The sequence below is a fragment of the Morone saxatilis genome, unplaced genomic scaffold (genome assembly GCF_004916995.1).
Source record: "Morone saxatilis isolate NCDOM2014 unplaced genomic scaffold, NCSU_SB_2.0 Contig5, whole genome shotgun sequence".
Lineage (NCBI taxonomy): Eukaryota > Metazoa > Chordata > Actinopteri > Moronidae > Morone > Morone saxatilis.
The window spans coordinates 7,137,663-7,161,612 of NW_023340095.1; the positions used below are offsets into that span (position 1 = coordinate 7,137,663).

Sequence of the window (23,950 nt, forward strand, 5' to 3'; positions counted from 1 at the left end):
GTCACTGAATCCTACACACTGGTACTTTAAACACTGAAGAGGAGAGACTTTGGCTGACTGTCAGTTGCTACATTATGTTTATACTACTGTAAATATGAACAACTAAACTTAATAAGGTGGGAGAAGTAGAAATAGACAGATCAGGAAGACAAAAGGCTAGGAATAAAGGGAAGAAACAAAAGAACAGAGGAAGGGAGAGAGATAGATTAATGGGTACCTGAATATCTCAAAACCATGGTCCCAAAATAACATATGAATAGACTATGGTAACCATAGACAACCTATTTCACATCCTGTTTGCATGCAGTGGAACCCATTTACCTTTTCACCTCCTACCTTCTAAAACACCTCCAATACAGTGCCTTATTTCACAAAGAAATATAATATGCTCGCAATGCTACTTCAATAAACCAATTTACAGTAAATCTGTTTCCCTGTATAAAAATCACATTTTGATTCAAAGGTAATGAGTTTTCTGGTGACCGTGCTGTGTGGTTAAAATTATGATGAGCCATTACTGTATTTATAGGTGTAGCCTTCACACTCGAAAGGCACACACACTCGCAAATACAGGGAGGACCACAGTGTGTATAGAAACATACATAGCGCGCGCACACACACACACACACACACACATTCCTTTAACGTATGCTTTACTGTTCCAATATTTATGGCTGCGTTCCTCTACTCATTTTAGACTTTTTTGCAATTTCAAGGATCGTTTCCCTGGCGACCACAAAAACCATTACATCACTTTTACATTACTCACAGCTGAGATGGTTTGTGGCTGAGAGTGTGTGTACATGAGAGGATATTGAACTGTATAGTACCATAAGGCGTGATAAAACTGAAACTGTCTAACAATATTCTCTGATTCACTTTGATTCAGACGTTTACATTTAGTTAATCAAAATGTGCCTCTCACCGTTAACGCAGGTGACAGGGTTGTGTATCACGGTAACTCAATGTCGTAATTTGATCCTGACAACACTCAGTGTAAAGACAACAAAAGCTAACTTATTCTGCAGACCTTGCATGGAGAGCGCCTGCATGTAGTGCATGATGAATATGAGTGAATATGAGTGTGTGTGATCTAATCTTTGTCTGTGCTCTGTGGTTGCAGCTGGTTGCTATGGAGAGAGGCTAAAACAGCTAAGGCTGAGGTTAGACATTATTCTCTCCACATAGTGCTCTCATAACTCTCTCTCCCTACATGTCCTCTTTGCAGGTTAACTACATATTGTTTGTTTTACAATTTATGAATTAAAGGTGGATTAATTGCAGGCTCACAATGACCTGTTGATATAAAAAAACAGAGTAATACACTCATAATCTGTTAACAGAGGTCAAGGTTGTCAGACAGAGCAGCACATTGATCAATGATGTAACATGATGTAAGCCACTTTTCTTAAATTTACAGCTTGGTTTTGCGGGCACTTTAGGTTAGTATTTTTAATATTCTGTCTGAGAGAAAGCGGTAACATCAAGTAAAAGAGAAAAATGAAAATTACATTTAGTTATTTTCCCTTGTTCCAGGGACAATAATGGAACAATTAGGTTGGGTTGGGACATAATGCTTTTGGGGTCACATCACAATTATCATGATGTTTTAAGCATTTATTCTGTGACAAGGTTAGACATCATAACTACAAAAAACACAACCACTCACACAATTAGAAATATTATTAACATGACACTGGTAAGTGTGGTAAATAGTCAGTATGGAATGATGTGCAAAACTACAATAATAAGTCATTAAAGAGATACAAAAAACTATTCTTCTTTAAGAATCAATAATGCAACAAATCCTCAGTTATAGTGCAAAATCAGTCAAAGATAGGACTATTAGATCAGAATAAAAGAATTACTTTATATGAAATATAATATTAGGCTACAATATTAATCTGAATAAAACATTACACAGCAAAAGCTGCATATTTAATGCAATGGTGTATCATGTTGTGCATTATCAGAGGCTAAATCCTGGAGAGGAATCTAAAGCTAAACTAGACTATGCACACATGGAAAAAGGAATATTAACAGATGGGTACTAGAATCAGTAGATGCGAACATGTTAACCTGAGTAATGCCTTATTCTGATTACTAATAAACAGATTCAGCATTGTTCTGCGTGTTTGTTACATATATGGTAACTGTCCTTGCTCCGCGCTAGAATGCCTGCCTCCACATCCCGCTGCCCCACAAACTGCCAAAATAAGCATACACACACAGGCTTAAGAGGCCCACATGAGACATAGGGAATTCTGCACCCCTAACACTTAATTAAGCAGAACTCATTAGTGTATGCATGTGTATTATGCGTTCAGTTGGATCTGCCTGAAAAAAAAAGAAAAAAATATGCAAGTGTGTTTGTAGCCGCTTATTTTTTAAGGCCATGTGAGTATGGCAGTCTATGAATGTCTGTGTGTGTTGTGTGCATGTGTGTGTTTGTGTGTGTTTATGACCGTGACCCTGTTTTATGCAGGCTTTTGTACTGGGCTAATGATGGAGCCTCTTTACACTAACTATATCTGTAGGAGCCTTGATCTGGATTAAAATCCCAGATTTAATGAAGGAAAAGTAGGACACAAACACGCACATGAACATCAGTGAACATGGATGTAGACAAACACGGACATGAAAAAGCAATCCTCACAACTACAAAACATACATAGGTGGTAGTAGTACTAAAGTTACAATCACACACAGCCACACACACACACACTGACCTGCCATTGAAGGTGTGTTTGCCTTGGGGTCGATCTACCCCTGCTGGCCTCTCCACAGCGGGACTGGCTGCCTGCAGAGAAAACACACACAACACCTTCCTGTTAGTCAGTGAGTGGCATTTGGAAAAGAGACAATATAAGGAGCAGAACCACAAGCTTCACATTGGCTGAGAGTGGAAGGCAAAAAGAAAGAAGAGAATGTGGATACAGAGAGACATGTGAATGGATTTACTAATAAACAGCGTAAAAAAAAAACACTGACTAGGTGGAGAAATTAAGGAACTCCCACTATTTTAATTTTGGCTTTTGCTACACTACACTCAAAATGAAATCCTGAGCTCAATGAGTACGTCTCTGCAATCTGAAAGACAGGGGAATACATGGGAATGAGTGAAGAAGCTGCTAAACTGATGGATGGATGATGCACATATAACAATTAATATGTTAAGACAAGAAGTAATAAATAATACTGTCAATGGGCATGGCAACAGAGAAAAAGAGAGAGAGAGAGAGGTGTGAGAAATAAGAGTGTAAATGTGAGTCAAGGGAGCTGTAATAATCACTTCATACAATGACATAGGGCTCACATGAACTGTGTGTACATGTGTGTGTTTGCGTTAGAAGCACAGAGAGGTTAGCTCCACAGGGACGAGGTTGCATGCCCAACGGTATAGGTGATGAATCATCTAATACTCGACATGTGACAGTGTCTGTGCGTTAACATTCCTGCGTGCATGACAGCATACATGTGCTTTTGCAACAACCTATCAATGCTATGTTTGTGAGTCCACTGTAACATGAATAAATGTACAGTTTATATAGTTTGGTTCGGCTTACTGGGACCCAAAGTCCTGATGTCACTTCTAGGACACCTAGTTTCTGCATTTCAAGGCAAAATCATTGAGGGGTGCTTTTATCTAATTGAAAATGTGCCTGTGGTTAATTGTGCATATTCTAAGATAAATAAGACATTTGTTATTTGATAGGACAGATCAAGATTCAAAGCAAAGGGGGAGGGATAGAAGGGATGACATATAGCAAAGGGGTCATAGGTCAGACTCAAACCCATGGCCGCTGCAGCAAGGACTCGGCCTTGGTACACAGCTGCTGCCTCTGCTACCAGGGCGACCCTCAGAGTTACTTTTTAAACAATTACTCTGTTAGCACTTTTAAAAAACTAAAGCTTGATTAAAATTTGACCAGCGAGCAACACAAATGAAAAGTAACATTTAAAAAGTACCATCCTTATCTAGACTAATGTGATGAACTGCACCACATACTATTGAGTGAGGTTGTTGCTATTGGCGGGCTTGTTGTAATGAATGTGTGCCATACTGAAAATCAAAAGAACATTGATAAAAGAGCAAAATAATAAGTACCCTTGACTCTGATTTCAATTATTCAATTATATTATTTTGAAAATTAAAGGACTTTTCTGCCTCAAGCATGAATTCTGACATATCAGAATAGGCAAAATAATTGGAATAAGCATTCATTCCTAATCTGCATGTTCAAATACACATGTGCATATCTGAGCTTATGCGCGCACATGTTTGTATGAGCATATGCAGACAAACACACACAGGTCAATAAAGATCAATGTTAGTAGTAGGCACTAATGGACTCTTAACATGACCTTTCACCTTTGACTTCTCACCCTATAGCCATATGACCTACACCACCTGTCAGAGAAGAGGAGGGGGAAGGACAGAGAGAAAGCAAAGCAAGACAGATGAGCAATGAAGAGAGAAATCATGAGAAAGACATCAGAGAGCTGACAAGACTCAGGCTGGGCTGAGAAACATGAAGAAAGAAAGAAAAAATCAGAGGCAGTGGCTGATGAGGAGGAGTAGGATGAAGGTGAGAAGAAGACTCAATAATGAATGACAGACTGCACATACTGTAACCATATGTTTGGGAATTGGTGGCTTGGAAATCAATTAGTATGGCCTAACTGCAGATGCTGTCATATGAGCATAATTACAACAGGATGACAGGTAACATTAATTATCCTAACCTCTTTGTCATAACAACAGCCACTCATACATTAATTGGAAAGTCTTTGGTGCTTAATTGTACGTCTCATTTAATAACTGCTAGTTCTCTCTCTCCTCCTCTCTTCTCTCTCTCTCTCTCTCTCGAAGTGCTTTGTATTAATTACAGGCCAGCAACGTACGTTACTTATCAAAGGGTAATTTAGAACACGCAAATGAATCTGAACGCATACATGGGTCTCATTATTCATATTAACCTTATAATATCATAGTAATATAGCAAAATATACATTTTGTAATAGTTAGGTGGCTTGTTCTTTATTATTTTTGCTTGAAAAAGATTCAAAATTTATTATTTAATTTCCTAGCCAGTGATATTCAACATGTCTACCAATTACACATACCGAACTTTCTGCGGTAGGGAAACTGAACTTGTTTTTATGAATTAGCTCTGTTACATAATACTAACATTTGTTTCAACTTTAGAAACATTGTGCATCTTTAATAACACTGATTATTAAAGTAATTAATAATACTACTAAATCAAAATATAAAGTACCACAAACAGCTCTATACTGTTTCTCAATGAAGTAAAATCTAACTGGAATTAAAAGACTTGATGCTTTATTTGAGAAAAAATCAGAAATATATCTATTAAATTACAAAGATTTATGAGAAATATAGAGGACAACTGCGGGGGGAAAAAATTAATGCATTAGTCTGCCGACCTTGGACAGCTCAATCGATACTTGGGAGCATTAGTGGCCCTCCAAAAACTAGAGAACACAGAAGCAGAATTTCCATTTTAACTCAATGATGGATAATCCTACCTTGAATAACTATGCTTATAATAAATGGGCCACAAGCATTTAGTCTTCTCGGCCCAATCCAATAATTGCTAAAAGCGGAGAAAAAGAGTGAACTATTAGTGATATTACTAATTACTGAATAACCAATTAAGCTAAGTGTTCCCTGAAAACACTCCCAGAGTGAGTATGATAAATTAACAGTAATGCATGCGGGAAAGTTTGTGTGTTTGTGTGTGTCTGTATGTTGTGATTTGTGTGTGTGTGTGTGTGTGTGTGATTGATACACCTAAGGTAATCTATCTTGAAATATCTCTTTGGACATATGGCTCATGAATTGAAGTGAATGTGCGCTTTGACAAATACCATGTCCAGGGGCCAGAGGTCTGGAGAAGTAAACAAATAAATAATAAAAATATAACATAACACAATTTCTATTGAATACATTTTGTTCATTTGTTTAGAATAGCAATGGCTACACCTCTTAACTTCCTTATAGGACTCACCTCCTATTACAGTTTACCAGTTTAAGGACAAATGACACAAGGACAATGTAGCATGCTTTTATGCTTGTTTTGATTTTCTTTTTTGCTTAACTAATTAAGTAACAATCAGCATAACAATCAGTAAATGAAATGCTCTCAGAAAAAATAATAATTATGTGGTTCCTGTGGCTGTCACAGGTCTCTAACAAGCTCATCAAGCTGGCCTACCTGCCTGTTTGCTTCTATTACTTTACTGACAAACATACAAGCAGACTGAGGGCAAAAAAGCCATCACACACAAAGAGATGAACACACACACCCAGGTATAACATGATAAATAAGGGCTGTACAGCCTTATTAGCCCCAGTGGTATTCTAGGCAAGAACAAATACTCCCAGTCTGATTAACACATTGTAATTAACCAGCAACTCTGCACGTGTGTGTGTGTGTGTGTGTGTGTGTGTTGTAAGCATGAGAGGAAGAGAGAGGATTTTTGTGGCATACTGTACTCATTTGTGCCTGGCATTTAGAACGGAAGAGCTGCACCAGTAAATCTTTCTGGATTGAAATTAAATAAAGAGAGGGGACAGAGAGTAGGAGAAAAGACAGAGAGAGAAGAAAGACAGAGAATTACTGCAAGAAGAGTACTTTCTTCCCCTCATCGCTCTCACCAAAAGGCCAAGTGACAATTTGAACAATTACCCGGAGCCATTACCTCTATCTGAACCTGGCTGGTTGAGAAGAGACAGACCTATGAGCAAGTTACTAAGTGTGAGTGTGAGAGTGTGTGTGGGAATGAGTCTGTGAGTGAAAGAGCGAGGGACAGTAAAAAAACAGAAAGATAATTCCTTTATTTACAGTAGTCAGAGTCATTTACCACTAACACTTGTGGTAGTTATTGCAGCACAGCAGGTGTGAGACTGAAGAGCACAGACAGAGGAAAGATGGGAGGCACTGACAAGCATCAAGCTGACAGAAAGAAAAACAGGGAGATTTTTAACACTTATGTTGTAATGACTGGACTGAACTATGTAATTTATACATCGCCACTGTGAATACTCCTTTTCTCCCCAAAATAAGACGCATCTGTTAATATACTGATTACTCGCTGGATATAATATAATCACTCAGTGCTGCTATCAATATGACAGTGAAACACAGTGCTTAATATAAATCAGCATGAACAAATGGAAAAAATGAAGAAAAAAAACTACTGAGTCGATGCAAGAAGTTCCTGAGTCCTCAGTCAATTTTAGTACATACTAAGGTAGATAACGTTGTAACCAAATACATAATGCTCCTCTTGCACTGCTAGCAAACTTAAATCAGTGGTTGCTGTTGTACATGTGAGAAATTATGACTAGATAGATTTCTTGTTGACACTTGTTGGATGGTAAGCCCTCATTTATACAACTTGTCCGAGTTAAAATTATTCACAAGTGGAGGTCTGAGTAGTGGGAAGGATCTGATTGCTAAAAAATAAGGGGAAATTACTGTCTGCTCTCTTTCAGCATATTATTTAATGCACCAGAATAGGCCAATCACAGCAGGAATTTTTCTAAAGTTATTGGCACTATTGTTATGACTCCACTGTCAAAATCTCTAAAATGAACTCTCCAATAAAAAAGCTTATTGTGACTGAGCAAAGGCTGACTGGTGAAGCTGATAATTCCATGGTTGAAGATAAAGCTTTCAAATGGTCAAAAGATGGTGGCTCAAAGTTTGGAGAGATGCCCAACTTCTCTTTCAAACGACAACACATTTTCCAGCATGATGTTTGTTAAGCTAATTTCACTTAATTTGTGGTTTCTTGGTGACTAACTACAAAACATGTGAACACAGCTTGCCTGAGAATTATCGCATTTCTAAGTTTTCTTCAGTATCAAAGGCAGTGGGACATTTCAAACAGGATAAGCTAATAGCCAATTCAGCATGCTATTAACGGAATTAATTTGAAAAAATAAAATACAGGTTAAAAAAAAAAAAAAAGGGCTCAACTTGTGGCCCACAGCTAACGAACAGACTAGCTGCATGTGCCTATGTGTATTACACGATATAGTGACATTTCAGTCACACTAGATTTTAAATTAGTAATATAAAGAAAATATTTTAACCTATTTTACATAATAGGCAAAACAATGTATATTCAAAACTTTTGCAAAAATATCAGTTAATAAAAAAAGTAAAAGTAATTATGAATGACTTTTCCAGAAATGTCATGACTGTGGGAACCCTGCTAATATGATAGCTTCTTTTATCTTGGACTTTGTTGACTTTGTTCCCTCCTTATTAACTCTACATGAAAACTCTGTGTCGGACACACAGCTGAACCTATTTTATTACAAAGCTATAATGGTTTGAGTTTCAGGCAGTGATAGCCATTTAATACAACACTGTGTAGATTACTAACCAGCACAAAACCATGTAATAGTAGTTTTAATTCAAGTCTACTATAACTATGACTGAAATAAGTTAGAAAGCAATTGTTCTGATCAAAGCTGTAATGTTATGTGTAAAATGAGAAAGCATGGACACCCGAGGAGCGAGTATGGAGTGTAATAAAGCGAGTCCACAGCTGGCGTGCTTGAGGTCACATATATGCATGCTATCATGCAGGTGCTCGAACAGATAAACACCCAAACGCACAGTCTGGACAGGCCTACTGTGTAAGTGACACCCAGGAATATTTGGAATCCGACAGCCACAGGAGTGATAGTGTGCAGTGAAAACTGAGCTGAGATGTAAGGAGTGCAAGGTGGGCTCAGAACAACATGAGCTACACTCCTAAGCTTTGGTTTACATTTCACCAGAAAAAGTAAATAGATTAGTGTTGGAAGTTTACATTTATTAGTGACAAGTCCATGCAGGTTTTATATTTGATAAACTGTGTTTCATGTAGCTGTAGGTTGCTAATTAAAACAGATTGTGGGTCTTCTTCACAAGCTTTAGGCTGCAGGGATGCATGGTTGGATAAAATCAACAAATAGTTAACAAGAGAATACACCAAGCATTTTTTTGTTAAACTTTGTGGCAAATACACCAGATATATAGTCAAATATGTTAAGTCAATAGAAATGTTATTAGTACGCAGTGTATATTCCTCCCTATGCAGCCCCTCTTCATATTTTCTCTTAAAAACATGATCTACTACTACTTCACCAGCCTCAGCAACGTTAAGCAGGGAGAGTGGCCACCTCTGAGTACCAATCACATTCCCAAAAGAACTGAACCCTGCATACATGTTGCTCTACAGGGAATACGGTGTGGATAGAAAAGGATGTTTGTCCAGTGAAGAATCTCAAGGGAAGAGGGCTCACCACTCAAGAGTCCAATCAGGCGTGGAGTTCCTTTAAGCAGTGAACTTGAGGGATTTGCTGTGTCCAACTGTCTATAGGGAATAACTGTAACACTATCATAACAAGCAATCAAAACTACTTCTCTACGCAACTGACACACTATCATGATAATATCTATTACTATATAAGTCACTGCATATCTGTGTGCCTGACTGTGACTAAATTAGTGAAAAGGTGCACATTTGTGTAAAAAACACATAAGAAGTATCACCTGAGAGAAGAATAATTGGTAGGGAAGATTTGTTAAGGAGGAATAGGAGAGTATTTTGTGTTTTACTTTCATAGAATGGACAGAAAAAACATTTAGGGGTGATAATTATGTAATACATCTATGTCCTAACTCCTATCAGTTATTAGAGAATGACATCTGTATCTGTTGTAGTCATTTCACTACATCTGGATGCTCAAAACTCACCATTGTCCCTTTTGGATGTTATTTTACATCATGTGACACCAAAAAGTGAGACTTGCAGAAGTAAGAAAGGAGGAGAGTAAGAGGGGGAGGAAGAAGCAGATAAGAAAAGGGAGAAAAGGAGCACGTGTTTGCACTTTGCCCTTTTGAGAAAGGGAGTGAAAGGGTGAAGAGAGAGAAGAAAACATGGTGATTCAGTCGTCCATCTTTGTTAGTGGAGTTTGATGTGACAAAGCATGTCTGGATTAGGAGAACATGAAGACACCGCAGGCTCCACTCACCCCCAAACCTTAAACACATATCCACTACACACATAAACAATTAAAAAAAAATAATACTGGCATATTTCGGGATTATACTTACAACAAAATCTTCTTCTTACTTGTTTTATCAGATATTTAATTCAATGTTAAACTGGTTGGCTGTGATAAAAATTACGTATTTACTTTTTTTATATAGGTATGAGAAAAGACAGCAGTAAACTAAGTCATACTTAGGTTTTGCTCACTTAACAAATCTAATCACTGATCATCTGATATCTATGAAATTACTGTTAACGCTCATCTGAATGAAAGTTTCTCCCCAATTACAAATCTGTACATTATGTACAATATATGGCCAGTATATGTGAGGCTTTCTGAGATACAGAACAAGGCCTGATACAAATGAAAATCCCATATTCTTTATTTCATTATTTAGGCTCACTACAAATCTTTGGTTATGGTTGGGCTTTAGGAAGAGCTTTTTATTTATGTGTCTCGAACAGAAGAAACAATGACCTTTATTGATTCTTCAAGTAGTAACATTAAGTATAAAAGACTATATCAACAATTTGCTATGCTCTGAACATTGCCAGCAGTGGCATCTTGGGAATCCTAGAGGAGAGGCCTTGGGGTCATTGAAATCAAAGTGTTTTTCCCCTTGGGAGTATAAATGTGCTTAACATTTTTCATGGTAACCTGCCTATTAGATTAGCACAGAGGAAACCTCATAGTGTTCGTAAAGATTCATCATACTAAATCAATATCTTACAAAAGTTTTTGAACAGAGAAGCTGACCGTGAGACATGATGAAAGAAATTTCATGACACAAATCAGTTTGTCTTTTACACTTCTTAAAAAGGTATTATATGACTATTGCTAATGAAAATGCAAACCAGGTATTGTATATGATAGAAAGGATTGTGACATACGTTTCTCACGTTTAGAGTCTCTTGTTGATACTAGAGGAAAGTTTATAGTAAGTCCAGCATGTGGGTTTACTCTCTGCAGAGAATGAATGTCCTCAATAAATGTTCCATTTAGATTCTTCTGTTTTTTTTTTTGCCCAAGTGGAAATGTTGACCCAATGCTGGTGCTTGACATAAGCTGAGTGGGTCACAAATGAAACACAATTCTAAGGCCATTCTGTTGATAGTGGGACAAAAAGTAGTTAAAAATCTTAACAAGAAACCAAATTAAATTTAAAGATGAAAAAAATGATGGGACATTTTCTGGAACTTTTAGAATTGATTCAATAGTAATTATTTTATGCTGACAGATGCTGGCTACATTATAAGTTTGCGTGTGTCCATTATGCTCTCGCCAAAACATCTGTCAGTCATATGGGTAGAATGTTTCTATGTGTTTCATTTCCTCTGTGTGTATGTTTAGTGTATACAATGTGTAAGTGGTGTGTTTCAAACTGTATGTGTCTGTGTGTCTTTTTATCTTAGTGCCTCAGGGTCTTACCATCACGGCAGTGTCCTCATTGAGTGAGGGTTCAGTCTCTGTCGGTTGGGGGCCGAGGGCTGAGTCACTGCTGCTTCTCACCAACAGGGGGGTGTCTGTAAAAAGGACACACACACATCATATATGTGCAGGTATCTTTGAGCCTACTCGGACGAATACCTTAAGAAGGCATCAATGGCAAATATCCACAACATGATTCAAAGTCACGAACTGCATATGAACGACCTTACAAACATAATTGTGCAGCTAGGAGGAGTTGAAAAGGATTACTTTAAGCAAAAGCAGAGATGTGTGTGTTTATACAGCACGTCTGTATACACTGGATAACTGCTAAAAATGTTTAAAGTAGATGTTCTACAACCTGTAAATCAACCACTTTTTCTAATTCCTTTGTTTACAGATGGTATGTGCAGAGGGGATTTAATGACATACCACCAAACATTAACTAAACAGCAGTTTTAGCAGCAGAAAATTAATGTGACTTACAACAATATTAATAACTCCCAATTCTAAAATGTAATTTCATGGTTGTTTTTTGTTTTTTTTAATCCACATTAAATCTGCTGTATTTTCTTTGGTTACCCTTGATAAAAAACAGGGGAACCTGGCTCTCTGACAGTCCAATATGACACAGCGTGACTACTTCCTATGAGACTGTTAATGGAACAAGAGATATGGCGGAGAGGAAAGAATAATGCAAGAATGGTGAGAAAATAGAAAGTCTGCGTCTGCACTGCTTCAGAATTTACAGCCAGTCTTTGATACATGCACAATATGCGTGTATACACACACAAACACACACACGACTGCCTTAAAATCGCTAATGCTATTTTGATGGAGTCACAGTTCAGCAAAATTCATGTCTAATAATAATCTTTTAGATGACAAGATACAGGCCCTAAGCCACACTACAGAAAGGAGTTTGAATGTGTTTCGTTATAAGTGTCAAAGCATGATGAGGAACAAAGAGAGGAGAGATGAATATTTTTTTATGTTAAGTTGACAAAATAAATTTCCACTGTCTCATTGCAATGTGCCTCTGACTTCAGTCCAAGTCAGTGCGCTTTCAAACAAAACAGCAAGACATCCCAACATTCAGTACAATAAAAAAGAGAACACAATGCTTATCATAAAATTTGTTTAGGCATAATCAGTAGGATTTTCCTAAAAACAATTATTATTATTTTGCTGTGTTTGTGAAGTTCCTGGGTGTCAACTTTTTGGCCAGCATGCAGGGTGTGAGGTCAGGACTCTATAAAAACATAGCAACCAGGTTACGCTGCTGTCTCCACCTCTCTTCTCTACTCTCTGTCTGTGTCATGGATGTATAAAGAGCTGCGGGTCTGTTTGACCGAGGGCATACAGAGCAGAGAGAGGATACAGTGGACAGGATGAAGCGTGTTCTTAGCTGTATCACACAAAATACAGCAATGTGGCGCCTTCACAGGGTTGTGCAGAGGCATGGTCATGTTTAATTGTGCTTTAGAACGTAATCGCCCTGAAACAATCAGAAAACAACGTTAAATTTCTGATTTGCTTTGTTCTCGCAAATGCCGCTCCCTCTCTTCATTCACTCTGTAGCTCACTGAGCCACTGCTGCTATCTCTTGCTCGTTGAGCCAGGGAGGTGTACTGTATTGTATTAAACATAAACATAAATGTGTCTACATATCCATATGTATTTATTGGGGCAGCTGCAGATTTGAAATAGGCAAGCCTTTCACAACAACAGTACCTAGAACTAATCTAAGACAAAGCTTATTTTTAAGAGAACCATATTTCCATGGAAACTCACATACATTTTTAACTTAAAATAAAAAATGAGACAGTGTGAGGACTGGTGGTAAGTGGATAGAAGATAGAAACAACAAGAAAAGAAAGCACGATCCTTAAATATTCACCACAAATAAAATGTATGATTTAATTAGTACTTCTTTTAATCGTCTAAACTCATCAGCAAGCACAGCCTTCATGTATGTATGTCCATATCTGTTGATTAAATACTGATTAAAACAGTGTAATTAGAAAGCTCATTCCTAAATGTTGTTTTGGAGATGTGTGAATGCATCGCTCCATATATTCATTAGGTATGTAAGAAGCCGATCTGACAGCCTGAGCGTGCGAGAGGTTAATGTGTGATCCTTTCCTTTAATGACGCTTCAGTGAACACGCTGGTGTTCATGCGTCCCAATGGCCAATAAGTGGCTGATTTGCAGATCTCTGCGTGCATGTAGGTAACATATGATAGTGTCTCCCTCTTCACATCTCATCAGCCCACTGCATAAAATCATCATTTACCAGAAGCTGATGGATGAAGCACACCACACTATTGCCTGTGCTGGAGCTTGACGAAATAGTGAAATGGTGAGAAAAGTCAACACTGCAGAAAGCTCTGCAAATAAATAATATTTATTATTGTAGGTTTTATTATGGTCTGTGTGGTACTATGTCAATCCTCATATCTATCATCCACATTCATAGGTCCCATCAATCCATATATACATTAAGAGCACTGTCATGTTAGCCTCTATAGTTCCATTGGGAATAAAACAAAAAGGTGGGGTGAGGGTGGAGGAAACCTTTAAATGAGTGGACTACTCAGAACACATGCCAAATGATATTTGTAGGGTCATATATTGATTGTCACAAAATGGACCCTTGGTGCTCTTAAGACTGGCTGGGGGTTATGGATTACATGAAACCCTAATCAATTCATCTCTTCAAAGAAAGGCAATGAGAGGAGGGAAAAATAGATAGAGGACAAAAGATGCACAATGAGAAACAGATGGAGATAGGTAAAGAAATGAAAGGACGGACACAGGAAAAGATAGTCAGTGAGATACAAATTTGTCCAATAAAAATAAGACAAATACACAAATCAACAGAAAAATGTTAATTAGAAGACTTTTAAATTGATTATTTTATTGTATTTCACTCACTATATCACCTCCCCAGTTTTAGACTGAAGCAGGTATGTCCAGACACAAAACCAGAGATGATCTTGTAAAAAGTGTTTCATTGTATGAAAGCAGATGCTGCTGATGTCCAGTGGCACATTGCAATAGACACCAATGACTACCAAGGGAAAAAGTGCTACTGTTGTGTCCATATGCCCGAAGGTATTCAAAGATCAATACTTGCAGAAAGCAATTTCAGTTTTAGATCACCTAGTAATCCCCACTAGCCTTTGTTTCCCTGCAGTAATAATACTATATAGAGATAGACTATATGTCAATATAGTATTGATAGCATGATAAGCTACTGAATACTTTGTTGCAGTTCAGTTATACATATGTCTGTGTTGTGTGATCAATTAACAATAAATGCTGCAACATACTCATGACTTTCTCAAGATTTTACTAATGGTAAATATCTTTAAAAAGCAAATAATAAAAACCATTGCATGGTTGTAATAAAGGTAGGAATAGCACAGGCGTTACTAATAACGTTAACACAGTAAGCCATTGTAATGTTACAGCGAGCTAGTATGAGCAATATCAGGACCCTGAAACTCGAGCAACTAAATGTAATTCAGCAATAATTCATTTTATTTACACCTGTGCTTTTACCACTCTGACATGTCAAAATGTCTTTTGTGAAAAAGGTCTAAATCAGACTTTGTCAAAATAATGCAGCCGATGCATGACAATGTGTATATAACATACAGTATTTGACATTTCTGCATCCCTTTCATTATGCAAAAAACTTCTAGTCACAATAACAATTAAGGCAGCTACATGAGTCATGGTCTGTAGTACTCAAAAAACCACTATAATCAGAGGCCTCTGACTACAATGAGAAACCCTTCCCTGTCCATAATGCTGATCAAGTATCATTGTGAATTACTTCACTTTAATTCTTATTCCTGAGTAGTGGTGCTCATCAACTATAATATACCTCTGTTTCTGAGTCCTTCATGAAGATTCAAGTGGGAAACACCATGTGAGCTAGTTGTTAATATTGTGCCTAAAATATGCACCATGTAAATGACACGTTTGGGTTTCATTACTAATTATCTGAATCATCCAAAGTCATTAGCCAGCGCAGACTAAGACCTTTATGTGTGTATGTTCATATGTATTGATCATAAACTATGACAGTGTCATCAGAAAGCTCAATCCTAAATCCCTAAAAGGTACAGAAAACTCAGCAGTAGAGAGACAGAGCACACAAGGGAAGTCAGATAAATCGGAAGTCTGTTAACAAAAACTGGAAAGCAAAGACAGAAAAAGACAGTGGGAAGCAGCAACAATGAACCGTAGAGAAAAGGGGATGAGACAGTGAGAGAGAAACAACTGGTTAGAGTCAGAGGTAAAACATTAGACAGTGATAGAGGCCTAAATCTGGCCTTCTTACACTGACAGTGATACTCAACAGAGCTCCGTTACCTCTAATCTACCATGACAGTCACACATTACTAGTAATCTCGGCTGACAGGCGACCATACTGAAACAGACTAAACTTCCTGTCTTAACAGTGTCTGGATCATACAGTTAATGTCCCTGCACGACTCAGGAAGGTCAAACAAGCTGAAATGTCAATTCTCTTCTCAGTAACACGAATGCGAGACACATGATTTTTGCTGTAACATATACAGTATGTGAAATTAGAGCTAATGCAAGAAGAGGAAAATAATATTACTGTGCTGATTGTGCTCATGATTTTTGATTCAGCGTTGAGTATCCATAAACTGCTTAACATCCTTCAAGCTCACTGAGAAATTTCAATAGTATCATCAAAAACAACAATGGAAAATAATGAAACTTGCTGACAGAATGCAACTGACAATAGATGGAGAAGCATTATCACAGTTCATTTGACATATTAATGACATTTTGAAAACAACCTTGACTGATTATGTTTAAATGTCAAGCGTTGGATGGTACAGACTGTGCAAGAAAGCAGATATAGAGTCTACAATTCATAACTAAAGCAAGTGGAATGATTAACTGGCAGCAGGAGGCAACTGGAAGTAATGCATAGGTTTTGGCGAGCTGTCGGTACACACAATCCATCACACACGGTGGTGTTGTGTTAAGGCAAAATTAAATTTGGGCAAGTTACTGTGACAGCCCTAAGCCCTCTCACACTCACATCTACGGCGCCTCTACTGAACAGCCACTTGACTTGAAATAAGACAGAAAGAGATGAAGGAAAGGAGAGAAAGAGGGACCAGGAAAGAGAGGAAGAAAGGTCATTCAGATAGGTCTATTCCAGGTAACAGTAAGCAGACACAGACATCAGTTTGTTCTGCTGCTTGACATTACACATACACTTCCTGTCTTCTCTTTCTTCTGCTTCTCCTCATCTGATTCTCTTTCATCCCCATCTCATTCTGCATCTCTTAGACAGTGCTGCCAACATTTCAGCTGTCCTCATCTTGTTTTCATCACTGTCCTGCCAAAAAAATGGCCATCACATCCTGACCTTTAGCTGTACGGTATTTCAAAGTTAATATCATTCCTATTGTCTACAAAACATATGTAGCACAGCTCTGAAATAAAGAATATATGGTAACAAATAAGCCATTATGCAATCTCAAATGTGTACTACTTCATTATTTCTTAATTTCTTCTTTGCTTCAATTTACAGACTATTAATTTGAGCCATCGATTCATCTTTTCAAAATAGTGTTTTAGGACTTCATTACAGTCCTTCACTGACTTGGCCTAGCAGTCAACCTCCAGAATTTCAGCCCCACTGTTTGACATCAGTTGTGACACTGACGCTCTTTATGCATTGACCTTCAGGTTACACCTAAGGGGTAAAATCCCCAAATGACTTTTTTTCTTCTCTTTGAAACAGCATTTAGTGTGTCACTAAACATTAGAGTTCCAGTCCCAGAAGCAGAGTAGGGATTACTTCCAAGGTGCATGGAGTGGGGAAAAAGTCAGAAAAGGTCAAAAATCCAGCAACACAATGTTGCTGGAGTTATGACTTCTTTATAACAGTGTCCCAACCTTGTCAGAGTGTTTGGTCTCTCAGAGCCAGAGGGGACAGACACAAGGCGGTTTTGGTTGCCAGAGTTAACATTTAGCCCATGTTAACTCTGGCAACCACAACCGCCTTGTCTACATAGGCGCAATACTTTTTGTCTTATCTAATTTGGACAGAATTTTGTGACATGAAAATGCCAGAGCCTGTTAAGGTCATTGCTCTTACAGAGAACAGAGAGCTACTACATTGTAACTGTCATACTGTGAGAGTAAAATAGCTAAAATTAGGGATACATGATATATCAGCCAAACATCAGTATCTGCCAATATTTACCTTGATGACAATAAGTTGATATTCAAAGATATTATGGATAATGTTCTTTGTTGTGTTGCATCAATTTTGCGCTGGCTAAATTTTGTGTTTACTTCTAACTTGGATATTGGAGAAGCAATTTGTTTTCCAGCACTGGCACAAATTGTACGCAAATACCAATGTGCTACATGCACCAGCTTGGACAATGATGGCTGTGGGTGGCTGTCTCACATCTTGGATGAGAAAAGAAATAGACTGAGCTACAACAAGTCAGACATTGTAGATTTCTTTGTTTCCCAAAGGGCAAATAAATAACAACAAAAGAACATCGGCATCTGCCAAATTGTTATTTTAAACATCAATATCAGTCCCACATTTCCCAATGGTGCATGCCTAGTTTAAACCAAAAAATTTTAAAAGTAAAGTGTATGCAAAGAATAGCCACTAAATGTCAACATGTAAATCTTACAAATATCAAAATGTAGCTCTGAATTACTTCAAACATTAAGACTAAGATTTGATTTTAGGGGCATGCATTGTTTAAAAAGAGGGGGAAATGTCATGTCAAGGTTGGCAATATCAACATAAATATACATTGAATAAATGAAAAAGGACTTACTAGACTTGAGGGCTGAGGAATTGACTTCAATTTCGCCTCCTGTGATTGGCTGGAAGACAGAGAGCTCAGACTGGTAGAGGTCTGGACTTGGGGCGAGGCTTGTGTTAGCCACACCCCTCTGCTGGGCTTCCTGCTCCTCATACACCGCCATCAGCTAAATAGAAAAAGAAAAAAACAACACACGTTATTAGTTATTTTTTCTTTCCTAAATTTTTCTTCTGTTCTTTTCAAAAGATAAGATAAGATAGACTTTATTAATCCCACTACTTGCAACAGCAGCTCTAGATACAACACAACAGATAAGAAAACACAAGAATATGGAATAGAAAAACACAAGATACAATGAAAATAGAAGAATTGGAATTAGACTTCTATGTACATTATATGCAGCTTTTTATATATAGATGGACAACCATTATGAACTCAGTATTCGATCAGCAGAGCAGCAGGAATTATATTAAAATATTCTTATATAACTCCACTCAGTCACTCCAGGTTTTCTATTTGCTATTCCCTTCTCTCCACTCACACTGAAAGAAAAGCACTCCAATTTTCTTCATTCACTGCCACTCAGTTACATCATCCAGTACAATGCAAAGCAAAATTTAGAAAGGTAACATAAATGCATACAAAGTTAAAGGAATATGCTAACAGAGGCAACCATTTTCAGATCCAACCTATGCAGCACCACTACAAACAGCCTACTTAAGACTGGGGCCATATTTTCCACTCATTAACAGCTTTATTACTTCAGTTATAGAATATGCACACACAAGAACTAAAGGAACAGCTTTGTAGCTAATGTCAAGACTTCAATACACCCCACTGGTCGCATTTCTTTAAATGAAGCAAGAAAAAACATGTGTTCAGAAAATTGTGTGGCATTGTTTGTACACAATTTCTGTGTTACCTTGTGGATGAGGACGCTATAGAGGACGTCCAAGGAGCCCAGCATTCCTGTGACAGAGTGCGTCTACTCTTGAACAACTGCCTCCATTCGTGTCTCCCCTTTGCCTCTGTGCAAAACCCTGCTAGCTCTAACTGTGTTATATAGTGGAATCCCTGTCTATTGAGTTTTGCACTGAGTCTGCGTTTAGCCTAACATAGCACAGAGCTTGTCAACACAGTGTTCTAGGGGCCTCCATGTAAAAGCTGAATAGACGTGCATGTGTGTGTCTTTATGTATGTGTGTGTGATGCCTATAGTGGCTAAGAGTAAAGAAAGGGGACTTTACCAGTAAAGCCAGAGGCTTCCTGCTACACTGGAACACACAAGTGTGCAACATACTCTCTCACTTGTACAGACATAAGCATACGAATGCATGCTACTAACGGACACAAACCATATAAAAGAGCGCGCACACAGATGTGAGTCACTGCGCTGTGATTTGCTGGCTGTCTCTTCTGCACAAGAAAGCGAAAAACAACAAAGCCAACATTATGAAAATCTAATTCTAAAACGCAAAGTGATGCCAACACTAGAGACTAAAAGCTTACACAGGGGTTAATATAGACAAGTCCAGCAGGGCAACCTGATGATTAAAGCAGATTTTCACTGGAAGTTTCTTCATTGGGTTTTTGATAAATTACACTTTCATTACTCTATTTCTCTCACTCTCTTGATCCCTCTGTAGCGCTTTGTCCAAAAAAAACCAAAAGAAATGCTGGTGGCACTTGTGTCAGAAGGAAACTGAATGTTGAGGCACTTATTCTTGAAGGGTTCTCTTTGATATACTGGCTTGGATTGTACCTCATTTGCACGTTGCTTTGGACAAATGCGTCTACCAAATGAATACATGTAAAAGCTCCATAGTGATACTGAAACGTTTAGTTTAGCAAGAAAATTACAGAAGTCCCAAAACAACTATGGAGCGTTTTGTGTGCTTTGTATCTATAATATTACATGTAAATATAATAATATCAATCTTGCATCTCCCATGACCTTGCTGGATTAAAAAAAAGAGATTTCATTATACCCATGTAAATGTTTTACTTGTTTTCAATTTTCTAATAAGTGCGTAGATATACATACTACATATGTGCACTTTCTTTCCATAATAACCTCACCAGGCTGAGAGATGGGATCGACTTATACAATATTGCACTTTTCTGACCCAGTCCCTATCCACATCTCACCAACTATTCAGCCCAACGATGCCTATCTCACACTTTCATGTTATCTCACACTCCCTTCCATCTAACGTGCAACTTTCTCATTGTCTAGTTCTATCTTTCCGCTTATAACAAACCTCATCTGACTTTTATACCTTTTTTTGCTCTTTCCTTCTTACTTGCTTGTTTTTTTACTTCCCCTTTTTTTTAATACTTTCCTCATCCGGTACCCCCTCTTCTGTCTCAATACTGAATTTACACCTTTCTGTCATGATTATAAAACCTTGCTATTGTTATGTAACCACACCCCCTTTAATTTGACAATGATTAGTTAGAAGCATTCGTTACTTTTCTGTCAAGCTGTTTTGGTGCAAACCTTTTCTAATTATTGTCCAGCAGCATCCTGCAGGGATGGCAATGAAGCAGACATGAAAAAAGGTGGATACAGAGGTGGAGATGGGAAGAGGATAAAAAAAAAAATACCCAAAATTGACTTATTAATAAAAATAGCTAACATTCTTATTGACTTTACAATAAACTGTCTGTTAGTGAAAGTAGAACAAGACTAATAGGTCTGAGATAAACAGCGGGGACTGAGATTCTTAAAAAAGAACATCTGAAAGAATGAGAGGAAGAAAAATGGGTAGACAAATTCAATAGCCTTGCTGAGTCTTTTAAAAAGCAGAGGTGGAAATAAAGAAAAGATAGCCAGATGAGAGGGAGAAGAACTTGGGGCTCTGTTCTCTTCGACAGGGGACTCAAAGACCTGCCAAACAAAATGACACCGCTGCGTGAGCACGAGAGAGAGAGAGAGAGAGGGGTGAGCGTAAGACAGAAAGGTGAGACTGCATAGAGCGAGAGCACAGAGAGAGACACAGAGAGAAATGGCCATTGAGAATGTGAGAGACAGAAGTGGAGAGAGAATTATAATGATAGTAATGAGGGGGACTGACAGATGTCCTGTACTGTAAAAACCTTGTCAGAGAGAAAGAGCAAAAAGCAAACCTGAAACTTGAGATTGGCTAAGTGTCACCGTGTCAAGTGCCAGTGCAATGATGTGTCCATTTTCAGCCAAATGCAAAGTTACATGTTGCCCACTCTGACCCTGTTCCTCTTACGCCGCAACCCTTTTTTCTGGCCTCAAGATTAGTGCTTTATTGTAGGCTTACAAGATGTTTCCATGTAGACACCAAATGTTTTTCAGCCTTTAAGAAATAAGTTAATCATTACTTTTAGCAATTGAGCACTGCTACCAGCGTGCATCTCCCGTCATGTCGTAAATGTAACATTTAACTTTCTCATCAGCTATCCTGTCACCAACCTTAACAAACTCAAAGATAACGATGCTAATAAACATCTGATTTTTGTTTTTCAGTTTCAGCTTACTGTCAAAACACACATTTTACTTTGTTGTGTTGCTGACAACCTCATGTAGAAATGCCTTTATCCATCAGTGAGAGTGAATACTTGAGCTCAAAAAATGCATCCGTGTAAGGAATAAGGCTTCATTATGTCTTCATTTGGGTTTGAGAAGAAGTACAGAACAGGGATTGGCTATGACATATGAAACTGGTTTCTTGTGCCATTTTGTTGTTAATCTTGAGTTTGAGTGTCTAGCTTACCGGTACCGATACCTTGACTTTGACACTGGTTCCTGAAAAAGTCCTTTTAAAAATGTTTTCGATATCAATTTCATAAAGTTCCTTTTAACAAAATAAAAATTATATTAGATATTGCAGCAATTACTCACGTCAAATGAGAACCTGTTCAGAGACCGAAACAATTCAGTTGGTGCCGTTTAAGTATTGAAGTTTGGTACCCAGCCCTACTTGGGTGGACTGCAGCCTATAAACATGTTCACACTCACAGCACATGGCACACATAATACAATAAATGTATCATGATGTGCTACATTTCTTAGGATTATATATCATTTTACAAGTGTTTTTAAATCTAAACAATTTTATAAAAACACACTGAGATCACTTGGGGACTGTTTATTACAGTGTCCTAGTATGTTTTGCCAAATTACAAAATGTCCATAACTCAACTACAGATTAATTTAGTTTAGCTTTAATTAAAAGCACATATGGAAACCCAGGGTTAAACCCTAAAGCTAGCAAAAACTTTCCCCCTTAAGGTTACTTTTAAGCTCTCTCTCCATCCCTTCTCCACTCCCTACGCTGGGTGGTCAATACAAGGTTTACACAGGTTACCTAGGACGAGTGGAGGCTAGCATGTGAGTGTGAGTGAGAGTGTGTGTGTGTGTGTGCGTGTGTGTTGGACTACCTGACCTGAGAGCATGGATCAATGAAAGGTCTGACCCAATAGGCCAAAATCAAACACTTCCACTCAGACACCAATACACCAATGACACATTGGTCAAGTTTGGAGTTCTAAATGCTTGTAAAATTGAGGTTAAATTTGAAAATAACATTAACATTTTTTCAAAGATCTATTGTTTTTAACTCACCACCATGAAGCACCTGGGGGCACTGTGTTGAAGCAAGGTGCTACATCATTCTAGGCAAAATTGCCAACAAAGATTAGCCAACTTTGTAAAAAGCAGATGCTCTAAAACGGCAACCAATTTAGAGGACACACCTGCCAGCTTGCCGCGGAAGTAAGACAATGGAGACACCTCAAACGTGTGAGTAACTTCATCTGATTGCCTATTTTTTTCGCTAAACTGTGCCACTCACAAATATTTTAAGTTTTTGTGTAGCCAAAAATTTGGACCAACTACCTGTAGCTAAAGGATATACAGCACTTTAGCTCCTAGAGTTGGAGTGACCTGAGATCAAACTAAACTCCATGGAACAATAAGAATGATAAAGGGGAAACTGTAAGACAAAATAAAATAAAAAACAAAAAGGCTACTACTTTGCCCCAGCAGAACAGGTGCTACAAAGCTGAGAGAGTGAGGGAGATGTCAATCCCACGCAGGCTGGAAAAGAGGTTTAATTAGCTAAAAGTGAAAACACCTGTGTGATTGGACGGACCAAGAGTGTGTAAAGGCCAACTCTAAGTGGGAGTCTGATATTGCATTATCCACTTGCCATTAACTAAATTGTGTACTGTATATCATCAGATATGAACATATGGGGCCAGAGAATAACATGTGCAGTCAGCTAACTCTAGAGCATTTATCTACAGACAGACTCGCCGTGCTGACGGTGGTCTTGAATAGGACAAAAAGAGATTTAATCACCATCTTTGTACACTATTTACCAGAAAACGTCCCACAGTGTAATTTGGATTTTTAATTCACTCACAAAATTTACATTAATTGTCGATAGCAGGGCAGGAAGACCATGAGGCCATTCAAATCTTTAAAATGTTCTTGGCTCATTCACCAATAAACAGTAGTATTTCAGTGAGCTACACATGAATTACACATGTGTATGCTATTGTTTGCGCTGCTCTGCATCTCCGTAAGTTAGAGAGAGAGAGAGAGAGA

The 23,950-nt window shown here is 37.9% G+C and overlaps 1 protein-coding gene across 3 annotated transcripts in view; it reads right to left on the reverse strand.

Annotated features, from left to right (window-relative positions):
• pard3bb (par-3 family cell polarity regulator beta b) overlaps positions 1–23,950 on the reverse strand; it is a 197,293-nt gene that overhangs the window by 138,664 nt on the left and 34,679 nt on the right. For all 3 annotated transcript variants that reach the window (XM_035676492.1, XM_035676490.1, XM_035676493.1), the window contains exons 3-5: positions 18,380–18,533; positions 11,513–11,607; positions 2,730–2,800 (exon numbers count right to left, since the gene is read on the reverse strand). In XM_035676492.1, the coding sequence (XP_035532385.1) occupies positions 2,730–2,800; positions 11,513–11,607; positions 18,380–18,533 (320 nt within the window). The remainder of the gene's footprint in view (positions 1–2,729; positions 2,801–11,512; positions 11,608–18,379; positions 18,534–23,950) is intronic.